This window comes from Stegodyphus dumicola, chromosome 9, assembly GCF_044657685.1.
Source record: "Stegodyphus dumicola isolate Sdum_Otavi_A_Nest chromosome 9, ASM4465768v1".
Taxonomy (NCBI): Eukaryota; Metazoa; Arthropoda; class Arachnida; order Araneae; family Eresidae; genus Stegodyphus; species Stegodyphus dumicola.
Window position 1 is genome coordinate 53,430,091 of NC_140776.1, and position 13,754 is coordinate 53,443,844.

At 33.7% G+C, this 13,754-nt stretch overlaps 1 protein-coding gene across 1 annotated transcript in view; it reads right to left on the reverse strand.

The window, feature by feature from the left end:
- Smurf (SMAD specific E3 ubiquitin protein ligase) overlaps positions 1-13,754 on the reverse strand; it is a 221,955-nt gene that overhangs the window by 34,886 nt on the left and 173,315 nt on the right. Inside the window, exons 10-11 of the mRNA XM_035352818.2 lie at positions 13,017-13,120; positions 12,814-12,928 (exon numbers count right to left, since the gene is read on the reverse strand). Coding sequence (XP_035208709.1) covers positions 12,814-12,928; positions 13,017-13,120 — 219 coding nt within the window. The remainder of the gene's footprint in view (positions 1-12,813; positions 12,929-13,016; positions 13,121-13,754) is intronic.

The following is a 13,754-nucleotide window of genomic DNA, read 5'->3' on the forward strand; positions in this document are numbered from 1 at the left end:
GCAATCTTGGAGTCGGGAAACATCCGTCTGAAAAGTTGACCGGCGTGATCGGCAGCGCTTAGCGGCAAGTTGTGTTCGATGACGAATGCAGTAAACAAACACTCTGCCAAAATGACATCGGCATCCGAATTCGTAGCCGAATTTGAAAAAAAATCATCCACTTTCTTTGACATTGTCGAAGCCGAAGCATTAACTTCATGCTTTTTAGACTTAACATGCTTCACAATGTTGCTTCTTCCGCCGTGACTTATTATGAAGTCACACACGCACACGTTGCAAAATGCATAGTTATTTCCTTTGAAGGATTCTTTATTGTTGTAAATTTGGCTTTGTAGGCAGGCCGAAAGTATTGAGAATACAGTTTTTTTGAACTCATTTCGTAACAACAACGTATTAAGAAAATTCGTAGCACGTGCAAACAAACAAACAAACAAACAAACAAAAAAAAAAAAAAAAAAAAAAAAAAACAGAATGCGACAATCCACGCTCGCTGAGTTTGTGAAGCGAACGTGAAAAAAATAATCTGGCGCCCACAAAGAAAAGAGTAGGAGAAACAAGTTCAGTGCATTGGATTGGCTGGTTAAGCGGCGAGTTGGGAGAAACCGCAGGTTACTGGATTCGAAGTAGTCAGTGGTAAAACACAATGCAATTGGCGAAAATCGCTGAATTGGCGAAAAATTCTAAAATTTCGACAAAAATCACTAAAAACACTTGAAAAAGGAAAAAAATCGTAAAAAATGGATTACGATCATAAAATTGTAAAGACAAATGGATTTTCGTAAAAGTTGGCAGGTATGTACTGCTAAAAAACAGAAAGTAATTGAGAGAAAAAGGTGCTATATTTGCCGAAGTTCAAAGGACCGAAAATCTAAGATAAGTTGTACAAAATGTGAAAGAAATGTCTGTGGAGATCATTATGTTTTAACATGTATCAATCGTACATAAAACTCGGTAAGTTTTTTAAAAATTCTATATATATATTGAATAAAATTTGAGCTCTAAATATTGTCTTAAATTATGTTGTTAGTAAATGCTTAATGGTGTGTTTAATGACCTGCATAAAATATAAATCCCTAAACGGGCCTCGCAGGCCCCAGCACAAGCCCTGGCGTACGTACGATTAGCGTGAGTAACGCCGGGTTAATTCTATAAACAGACATAATTTCTTGTTCGGTTACAAAGTTCCACTGTTCAAGTCCTGTAATTGCAGTGTCGAGAATACTGACTAACTTGTCAATCGAAATTCTTTCGTTTTCAATAACCTCTCTGTCACTTTCTATCTGAAGCGTGCATGGGTAGTGGACGTGCGCATTAAACGCGCATGCATAAGTCCGGATTACAGATCATTCTGGATAATGGATGTCTGGATTACGGACTTTGTACTGTATTATATTAGAAGAAATTAAATAATGAAGAATCTGCATAAATGTATGTATGTTTCTCGCAATGTAATTAACAATGGTACCTAGAAATATCAAATTTTAATTCTACTACGAATATGGTCATCTGAATTTGAAATTTGTTTTATTATCAATTTAATGTGTTGTAAAACTTTAACAAATTTTTTATTAACAAACTCAATGGTTTAAAAGCAAGCTATGGCAACACTCTAGGGGTAGCCTTTTTATCTCCAGCACGATGAACTGTGTATCGGAAATTCTAAAGATATGCTCATTTTCAAATTATTTTACGACACTGCTGTTGAACTGAATTTTATGCTTTAAGTGCAAAGAATATCATATTTAATAAATAAAGGTAACACACAAAATGGTAAAAAATGCCCCTTCGGACGTAATTTAAAATCTGGAACCTTTCAGATTTTTTTATTTTACTGCAAAATGACAAATAAGGCATTTAAGAAAGAAGAAAAGGTTAAAATGATGAGAAAGAAAATTAAAATTAAAAAGATTATATGAGAATGGTGGCAATTTACTTTCATTCAAAATGCACTGCACATGCGAATCTCTGGGTTCTCGAGGTTACTGGAAACCAAAACTTGCTTTGCCTTTCTAAAAGACAATCTGACTGGCATTGTGAAAATTGGCTCTATGCCAGCTATCTGAATGATGCTCATGTGATACGTGCTTCGCCAAGAAAGCGACCCATTCTGATGTTGACGGAAAAATGCTTTTTTGGGGATCGCAGTATAAAATCCCCCAAAATTTTCCAGATTTTTGACTAAAATATTTAAATTCTCTGACTTTTTTGGTCAATTTTTGTATTCCCTGACTTTTTCCAATTTTTCAGGTAGCATGGTAATCCTGTTTATTTATTCTAGATGGGAGCACAACACAAACCAGTCCATACATTTTAGCCATGTTTAGTTTTTAATGACCTTCATTTTTCAAAGAAATCTTCCAGATTTTTTTTAGGATATAGAAGGAATCATTTGAAAAGAAATTTCTATATTATTTTCTTGGCTATATGCTGATCTCTTTATTCTATATTAGTTTTAACTTGTTACCGTGAAATCTTACCTAAAATCGAATGGCGACCATCTGGTGTGCCCAGAGTGGGATCACTGAAACACTAGGACCAGACCAACAACTGTATCTTTGTTTCACTGCAGTCCTTCAGTAAGTGCATTCACAGCAAAAAAGTGGGTCCACATCTGTATTTCATTTTCTTTGTTTTGTTTTTTGGAGGGAAGGCTTGGTTATTAACTAAGAAATTGTTGGAATGTTTTTCTGAAGGTCAGGAGTAATTTTATTAGTTAGCTCTTTTGGTTTTCCCCTAGAGCAGTTCTCCTTTTTAATTTTACTTTCGTTGAAAGCACAGTTTGTTCTACGTTTTGATGGTTTTGCGTTGTACATGTTTATTTAATTTTATTTTATAGTTTATATTTATTTTCTTATAACATTAGTTTATTTGTTTCTGATTTTTAATTATTTTCCAAATGTATTGGAGAGGGTTTTGCTTTTTCAAAGGTGGTGTACCTTGCTTCAAAAAGATCACCATGGGGGGGGGAAGTGAAATTGTGAATATCATATAGCCAAGTTACTTTTTTTTCATTTATATGCATCTACTCGTCATATAACCAAGAAGAGCTTTTGGGGGGGGGTGTAGAGTAGCAAACCTCCCCGTGGTGCACCCTGGGTAATGCTACATCTGCTACGGTACTCAGAATCTAGTGTTTTTTTAATCATGGGCAAAATCTTTTACTCTATTATGCACTTTCCAGAAATGCTCATTTCAACGCTCTTTTCAAAGCTCTATTCATTCAGTGAGCCTGCTTTGGGCAAACACACAGAATTAAAATGGTACGTGATATGCTTACAAAATTTTACCTGTGTACTCCTCTAGGCCTGATTACACTACATGATTTTTTTTTTATTGAAATTCCAACTCAGTAGCATGCCAGATAGGGTTAAGCCACAAGAAAATAATTTAAAAAAATTTGTATACAGTTATGAAATTTTATGCAGGAAATGCAATAATTAAGACTCGATTATAATCCCAACATGGTGGAAATAAAATGTAAAAATGGAATGAAGCAAAAATGTTTAAGATTTTAAACAGGAATCTAAAAGATTTGATCAAGCCATCTGTAAGACCTTACAGACTGGTAGTAAGGTCAACTTATTAATAATTAAGCGAGTGTTACCTTGCACAGTAAAATTACTATGAATAATTTTGTACATGTATACGATCTATGAGGCATATAATGTTTTCACAATTTTCCACATATACACTCTAACATGAAATATACAGTAACACATTCATTATTAGTATATTAAAGTCACAATTTAAAAAATATATCAACATAATAATTTGACACTTTATGATAAGAAAAATTATTAACAAGATACTTGATATCGCTTCTATGTAATGATTTCAGTTACCTGCAAATGCAAGAAAATTTTTAGGATATTTCAATGTTACATGCTTTATGCTTCAAGTACAGTATTTTTTTTAACTGTCCAGTTATACACTAAAATCTGTATCAAATGGCGAAACTTAATAATGATGATAAAATAATGCCGCAGTATAAAGATTATAATTATTTATGATTCTTTCATCTTTTTAAAGATTTTTTTAAATGTAAATGTATGATTTTATTGGACAACGACAGTTAAGTACTACTTTTATTTTAAAAATGTAATATTTTTATTATTTGCTGCTGGCTTTTATTTCAACAACATCAGGTTTATAAATCTGGAATTATTATAACATTTATTTAGCACACACACATATATACATATTTTTTTCCATTATTAAAAAAAGTACTGATTTTTTCATAGACCAATTGAATCTCCATTTCAATTATTTAGGATAGTCTAACTTTTACAGCTGATAATGGCAAGAACAATTTAATTTACACCTCATATTTCTGGAACAAAAGCTTACGGTGCCTTTCAAGAGTGATATGGAAACTGAAAGAGAAGATTTCCTTTATATATAAAGGGGTTGGACAAAAATATGGAAACACCGAAATAAAAACTTACTGCTGACACTGGTGTAGGAAAACTGTTGGCACTCAAAACAGCTTGGAGTCTTCTTGGAATGGATAAATAGAGGCCTTGTATGACTTGCAAGGGAATCTTTTACCATTTTTCTTGTAAAATGTTGGCAAGTTCAGTTAACAATAGTGGCAGTGGAGAGTGCTCATGCAGATTTTTCTCCAAAATAGCCCACAAAGGCTCAATAATACTGATATCTGGTGACTGTGGTTGCCATGGTAGATGTGAAAGTTCATCCTCATGCTCAGAAAACCAGTCCTGGAAGAAATACGCTGAGACAGCTCTGTTGTCTAGCAGAATGGCATCACAATCGGGGAACAAAATTTGTAACATGGGATGGATGTGATCCATCAAAATGGTCACATAATTCTTGGCAGCAATGTGACCTTGCACAGAAATGATGAGTAGCATGGAATACCATATTATGGCTGCCCAAACCATGACCAAACCCTCATTATGTTTCACTCTCGGCAGCAAACAGTCTCTATCCTATGCTTGGAACAGCATTCGCCTGATGTAAACACAGCCAGAAGTCAGAAACAGTCTGAAGCAAGACTCATCTGACCAAATGACAGTCTTCTGTTGCTCTACGATCCAAATTTTATGACTTCTGCACCACTTTCTCTCTTACAGGCATTTTGATCACTGATGAGTGGCTTTTGAATTGTAGCTCGCCCCAAAATACCCTGCTTGTGGACTTCCCTTTGTATTGTTTTGGTGCTGACGGGGTTTGCGAGTGCAACAATCCTTTCAGCAAACACTTTAGTGGGCGCAGTCCTCTTATTTTTAATCACAATCTGTTATGATCACTCTATACATATTTCTGTCCACGCTGTGATATAGCAGATCTGGTTTTTCCAGTTTTCTTGCACGAGTTAAAAATCTTAGCTATTGTATTTGAAACACCAAACACTTCAGCTACCTTGGTTATGGAAGCACCCACCATACAAGCCCCAACAACTTGTCCATGTTCGAATTCATTTCAACATGATGCACTTAAAACTGCACAGAACACTGTCTGGATAACAAATAATGCAACATACTGAGGATAATGTACAGGTATCATTAGTGAGCAAACACATCAGCATCACCAACAGCTTTTGCAAGAACAAACCTTTCAGTTCAAATATGTATTTTACAAGGTGTTTCCATATTTTTGTCCAACCCCTGATAGAGAGAGAAAGAGAGATAGAGAGAAAATAGCAAGATCTTCACTCACATATTTCAATGATTTTAAAGATAACTATCTTTTACACATTCATGAAATAAGCAATAAATTCTATGATAAGCTTCAGCATATACCATTTCAAATGTAAGCATTTGCTTACAGATCTTTCTCTTATTACACCTGTAATAAATAAACATTTGCTATTTTAAATTTAAAAAAAAAGTATATATATATAAGGTAACTAAAAAAGTTCTTGCCATTTCTGATATGACATCGGAAGAGTGAACCCCAACATATAAATAGTCACCAAATCTGGCGAAGAAGTGTTTAGTTGCATCGGTACTTCAAACATAACACCCACTGCGGCTGATTGAAATGGATGCGTCAAAGGTGAGCATTCGGAGTTGTTTACTGCATGATTTTAGAGTGGGCCTGTCAACAGCAGAATCAAGTTCCCAAATTTGCCAGGCCTTTGGAGATGATGCCGTTATGGACGGATGAACCGCTAGGCAATAGTTCCAGAAGTTCAGGTCAGGGGATATGTCTCTTAGTGATGCACCACACAGTGGTCGACCTCAAGCACTGGATGATGAGGCCCTGAGAGCAGTCATAGAGAGCGACTGTACGCAAACATGTAGCGAGCTTGCTACACACTTCCAGGTATCAGATGTATCAGATGATTCCAGGTATCAGACTCCATTTGCACTGCATAGGAAAGGCATACAAGCTGAGCAAGTGGGTACCCCACTCACTGTCCGATGCAAACAAGCAACAGCGTGTCTCTGCCTGTTTACCCTGCTTACTCGGCACCACAATGCATCCATATTTGATCGAGTAATCACCAGCAATAAAAAGTGGGTCCAATATGATACACCCAGGCATTCCAGATATTGGTTGTCATGTGCCTCACACTGTGAGACAGTTTCTCCACCCAAGCAAGATCATGCTCTTTATCTGGTGGACTAGCCACGAAGTGGTACACTATGGGCTCCTTCCAGTGGGCCAAAGCATTCCGGCAGGCCTGTACTCGCAGCAGTTGGAATGTGTGCATCAGGCACTGATCCATAAGGAGCCAGCATTGTTCAATCTTAAGGGTGTACTCCTCCATGAAAATGCAAGGCCGCATGTGGCTCGGGAGACCAGGGACACCATCCAGCAAATGGGCTGGGAGACACTACCCCATTCACCATACTCCCCAGACCTTGTGCCAACAGACTACCACCTTTTCCCTTCCCACACAACCATTTTCATGAGAAATCTTTCAACCGGCCACACCTTGAAAAGACCCTCATAAACTCCTTCGCGTCTAAGACTCCCAAGTTTTATCATGATGGCATCGCACAGCTAGCCACTCGTTGGCAAAAGACACTGGATGCTGATTACTTTGAGAATTAGGGGTGATAATTACAGGGTTCATAGCCACATTTTAGTTAAAAAATAAGCACCTTTAAGCACTTTTCAAGCACATTTTAAGGAACAAATAAGCACCTGTCTAATTTTATTATACACAACTGCATAACCTTAAAAGAAAAATTAAACTTGTAATTTAAAATATGAGCAATGCAATATTTATTAAGAGAATGAGCATTACCTCAACTATGGAAAACAATTAACTTTTTTGGTACTACGGTTTCGAGGGCCGTAAAAAATCACCAAACTATTGTTGATGCCAATGCTGCCAAAAAGAATTGCGGCAACCCTAATAATTGAGGCAAGAAAAGTATAATAGTAAATAACTATCTAAGATTGATGTTTTAATTTAGATGAAAGGTTAATTTCATATAATACTTATTTATTATTATAATTTATATAAAAATTGCTAAACATAACTGAATGGATGCCTGCATCGCTATTTCGCTACCGACTTACAGCTAAAGCATAATTTCATCTCGTTGGTTGTTCAAACGTAATTTTCTATAATGAACGATGCCTTTTCCTTGAAAATATTCTCGGTAAAGTGCAGAATCGCTCACTTATTTGTTTGCCGCTTTTTACAAGGGTAAAAACAATTGGATTTTTGTCAATTTTCTTTTACTTTTTAAGTGAAAATAGGTCGATGTGTACATAGATACAATCAAGGGTGTACGCAGTGCCATTTTTGTGTAATTCTAGGATTTTTTTTTAAGTGAAAATAGGTCGATGTGCACATGGATGCCAAGTATGTGCAATTTTTAAAAACGCGTCAAGCAGTGGGTGGTTCTGCACTTTATCCAAAATTCTATTGCCGACTTTTCATAATGGGCAATTTCTAAATTGTTAAATCCATAGATCTATATTAAAAAAATTAAATGAGAAAAGGATTTAAAAATTAAACTAGTATTTCAATGGCATGTTAAGAAATATAGAACTATATAATTACGCTATCTGAAATCAGCACGTACGCTAGATTTGGCGTGCTGTTTAAATGGGCGCGTTTGCTAGATTTGGCGCTTTTGCGCATAGATTTTCGCTGCAATTTTTTTTACGGCCCTCAAAACAGAATAGTAGATTTTTTTTTTTTTTTTTAAATTTTAAATGACAGTTCAATTTATAGAATGAGTTTACAATGACAGGGGAAAAAAAAATATGCAGAACTAAACTACATTACAAGATTTAATGATGAAATTTCAGTTCAAAATATAGAAAATAAATAATAATAAGCCATATTAATTATATTCGTTTTGCACCTAATAATACTCGTAAATAGAATTTATTTTCCCACTCATATTAATATTTGAATAATTTAACTTAAATCAAAGTTCAGAACATTTTCTAAATTTTCATTGCATAATAGTTTTTCCTTAACATATATTCCAAGCAAAGTAATTTAAGTAAAAAAGAGGCACATTTCTGAAATCAGAAGACGTGAAACTGCTTCATGCAGTCATCCTTTAACAGTAAAAGCTTAACTAACCCGTATACTCGGAAATTGCCGAATATTCCGAATAGTAACTGGAAAAAGATGAGTGGGGGAGATTGTAGCCGTTCTTTAGATTTCTCGGCTAAATAAATGATTTTGACATTTCGCTATGTGCATCATATAAAAATAGACCAATGGAACTGAGAAATATTCTGCTTAGAAAGCACAGCAAAACTCTTTTTCTTTTAAGTGTTCCTAAACAAATCTCAGACTGAACATCAAAATTAATTATCTCTGCAAGATACTGCAAACGTTATTGCGCAATACGTGCGGCATAATTCTTCCACATGTGATATTACGCAATCGGAATCAACAGCTGCCGGTATTTGGAAAATAAAAAATTAAATAAAGGAAAAGAAAGAGACTTACTAATCTGGGGTGTTTCTGATTCTAATTTTCAACAGACTGCATTAAATAAATTTCCAGAATAGAATCAATCTTCGCTTGGGTTGGGTAGACCGCAAAAATTTTAGTCCTATTCAATCCAGATTGGACAGAAACAACAACAACAACAACAACAAAAAAAAAAGTCTGCTGCTTTAATATTAGAGATTTTGCAGAGAAAGGGGAGAACCTCCCAACCTCCGTACTGTATAATGTATTGGGGAAAAAAAAAAAAAAAAAAAAAAAAAAAAAAAAAAAAAAAAAAAAAAGCTATTCGATTACTTTCCTTTTATTTAAGCCATTCCGAATATTATTCCTTAGAAAGCTAATCTGTGTAAAAACACACCCATTTTTGGAAGTTTATCTATACTTCAGCAGTTACTGCAACTATATTATTATAAATATTCATGCATATACTCATAATATAAGCATAACGATCATAATAAACACGGATATGAACTGACCACGCGGAACGAGAATGCAAATTTTTAAATTTTTGATAGAAATTCAAACCTGTGTAGTATTTGGGTGGAAGGAAAAGAATACCGAATGTACCAGAATTTTCTACCGTTTTTGCAATTCTTTAACCAATAGAACGACGTGCACCTGTCTGTACTCTCGCGCGCACCATAGGTTACGTTAATGCAGAGAAAGGGGGGAAAAGCAATTTCCGGGAGTACGATTCACCATCTGATGTTGCATATAAGGAAGAAAAGTTGTTTATTTAGTTTCGGCTTTGGTACAGGGGAAAAATGCGCATTCATTAAAAAAGAAATGATTAAAAAAAGCACTAAAAGCAAAAAATAAGCACTAAAAACAAAAAATAAGGACTTTAAAAAAAGTAAGCACCTATAAGGGCCTTTATATTTTATTTTCAAATATAAGGACTTACAAGCACTTGTAAGGACCGCTACGAACCCTGTATTATTTGTTTTATGCCTTTTTCTTTGACTGTCCAAAACAGCAAAAACCTTTTTTTGGTTACCTTGTATCAATTAATCAATATTTTTTAGTAAATAAATTATTATTATTATTATTATATATATATATATATATATATATATATATATACACATTTTCCTTTTTTTACTAATATATATAAATAAGTACATAAAATTATATATAAATATTAATTTTATAAAAGATATAAAAGTATACATATAGATGTAAGATAAAAAATGCATGAATCAGAATTATAATATAACTATAAACATTAATTCTTCCTCTCTATTCTAAAATCGTAATAACTTCTCTGCATAGCGTCATTTTTAGATCATTCTATGGCCCGCGCAACTCTGATGACGTAATAATTAAGAACTGAAACTGCCACTGTAAACCAAAACTTTTCTCTTCGCGTGCTTCCATCTTTCATAACTATGCACTTCAGCTTTTGCTCTGTGCTGTGCTAAGATGTAATTTTGCTGGTTTGCTTTCTATCTCAAAAATATCAAAAATGTAAATCTTCTGTGGAAAGGCACGACTAGAGTGCCAAGTGATTGTGGCCACAAATATCAATTGGAAATAAAAATGGAATTAAAACTACTTCGACTGCCAAGTTCTTTAGATATTACCAAGTTAGCATTACTAGCATACTACGCAATCAAAATTCTTCTTCAATATGGGTCTAATCACGCATCTACAGTGTTCCGTCATTTCCTTTCCTTTGCTTTTATTATGACAATTAAGCCGGTAAGGATAGTTTCCTGCAGCCTGAAACCTCAATGGAAAATTTAATTCAGCTCTTCAAATCATTGTTTTGTGATAACTCCAAGATAATGTGAAAGAAGTGAATCATCAAGTTTGTTTTTTCAGTGCTTAAAAAATAACAGATCATTCTTCTGCTGTGGTGTTTTGCAAGTGCTTCAATAAATAATCACGCGTAGTGTTTACAGATTGAAAGTAATATCTCGATAAATTGAGAAGTTCGAATGATAGTAAAAAGGAATATTGAATTTGCTTCGCCGATCTCTACAATATTTAGAAAAAAAAAAGTGCTTTAAATCATCAGTGAATTACCGTTTAGGAATTCAGCATTACAGCGAGTTCAAGGTCGATCTGAGTTGGTGTTTGCAAGTATGTGCGACAGAAAATTATTTGCACTTCCGCTTTTTCAACAGCTCAAAAATTATTACATTAGTGTGAATCTAGCTCAGGAACTAAATTATTTAATGTGCATCGGATTCTATAGTTTTCATTTCAACTTTGGTTAAAATTTCTGCAATTTGTTTTGAGAAAATCTGAAATTCTTGTTCATTAATTTTTCTAATTTTTCATAATTATGTGTGAGCAAATTAAGTAACGAAATTTAAGCTATTTAAATTATTCATAGGGAAGGATATTAACATAAGTTTTTGTTTTTGAAATTTTGTTGAGAATTTTGAATACGAATTTTATAATTATTCTAAAAATAAAGATGTTAAAAATAAGTGAAATTAGTACAGATAAGTAATATGAAATTATGGTAAATGCATGTTAAAATTTCTGGGTTATTGTGTGTTAAGTATAGTATGATGAGGGTGTACTGGTTCCTTCAACAGAGGCCTGTAATTACCTCTGTACCAGTTTTTCCTTTTACCCTCTTCATGCAAGATAATGTTGGAGGCTCTCATTTTATGAATGCATGTAAATTTTTTATATTATTATTATTATTATATTTTTTTTATTATGGAATGTATTAGTGCAGTTCTCAAAGGCCAGTTACCTTAATGCAAGGAACGGAGGCCTTTTCAAGTAACTGCCTAGGCACCCTGGGCCACCAGTGCAGAGAACACGCTGGTTAGCTCAAGAGGACAGCCCTATTGATGGATATGTTTGTTTAGAAGTATTGCGAGGCTTCCAGTTTGGTAAAATCAGGAATTGTAAATGAAAGATGATAACGGTGAAACCATAAATTCTGAAGGATCTTAATCCTATTATTTATGATGTTAAATTATAATTTATCAGTATGGAAATAAGTATCATAAATATTTATGTGCATTACATTTAATTATAAGAAATGATTATGTAAAAGTTTTTGTGATATTCTGTAATAACAAGAAACTTCCCTGATGAATTATGATTATGTGAACTGTCAAACAAAAAGACTTTTGGACTGAAATGCTGAAAAATTCAATAGGACTTTAAAAATTAAAAATTTATTTTTAAAAAATTGATATTTATAAATTATACTTTTATAGAATCAATTTTATGATTTATGTTTTTCTTTTTTATATGCTAGCGCTTTAACTCTTTCTCTTTAAAAAGGCTTCTCTGTTGGTACGCCTTTTTCTTTTTGAAGGGGGGAAATATGTAAGATAAAAAATGTATGAATCAGAATTATAATATAACTATAAACATGAATTCTTCCTCTCTATTCTAAAATCGTAATAACTTCTCTGCATAGCGTCATTTTTAGATCATTCTATGGCCCGCGCAACTCTGACGACGTAATAATTAAGAACTGAAACTGCCACTGTAAACCAAAACTTTTCTCTTCGCGTGCTTCCATCTTTCATAACTACGCACTTCAGCTTTTGCTCTGTGCTGTGCTAAGATGTAATTTTGCTGGTTTGCTTTCTATCTCAAAAATATCAAAAATGTAAATCTTCTGTGGAAAGGCACGACTAGAGTGCCAAGTGATTGTGGCCACAAATATCAATTGGAAATAAAAATGGAATTAAAACTGCTTCGACTGCCAAGTTCTTTAGATATTACCAAGTTAGCATTACTAGCATACTACGCAATCAAAATTCTTCTTCAATATGGGTCTAATCACGCATCTACAGTGTTCCGTCATTTCCTTTCCTTTGCTTTTATTATGACATATATATGTATTTTGAGATACTATCTCCATTTAAATTCTTGATGATATTCGAACTTTTACAGCTGCTTAATAAAGAGCAAAAAGAATTTCATTTACATACCGGATTGACTGAAGAATCATGATTAATTTGCAGCGTATAGATATCATCTCTTGTATATTGAAATAAACCATAATAGGGATTGAGCATTTCATGAGACAATAAATATAGCCATTCCCTAAAAGACAGAATTTCATTTACAATTGTATATTTTTATAAAAGAAAAAGGAAAGTGAAAAAAATTCACAAAATTAAAAAATACTCACCTTGCTACTCCACCATAATCTAGGCCTTCTTCTGATCTGAATTTTACCATAAGTCTCTTTCTCAGATCTTTTGGCCTCATTTTCATTATTAATCTATAAGATTCCTTCAAAAAGAAATATATTAAAGTTAATTTTCTTATTGATTGAGACATCCATTATCTTTTGTATGGAAATAAAGCTAAATAATTAAACATTGTGAAATCAAAATATTGATGTACAATGCTAACAAAATTTTTAAAAGAGACAATATAAATATACATATATATATACCGTATTTATGCGAATCTAATGCGCCATCGAATCTAATGCGCATCCCCATTTTAAAACTTTAAATAATAAAAAAATTGTTTGTCGGCGAATGTAATGTGCATCAATAGTATGAGGAATTTATTGAATCTTTAGTTGCAAACAGTGCCAATTTCTGTTGCCGCCACAAGCGAACATTGCTCTCAGCTACGTTGAACTCTCTCCCTACCTTTCTATTGCAATTTTTTTCAGCATAAAGAATTACTTTACGTTTGAAAGTAGCGTCATATGACATTCTTCTCTGTTTGCCCTCCATTTCGTGACTACGTACTCTGCAGTTTGTATCCTGTATGCAATAATGTGTCAACGATAAATGTAACGGTAAATGTAGTCGAGAAATACAGTAATCCATTGTTACAATTTAAATTTGGTTGATGTCATCGGCGAACTTTGCACTCGAATCTAATGCGCACCCCAATTTTGAATACTTCA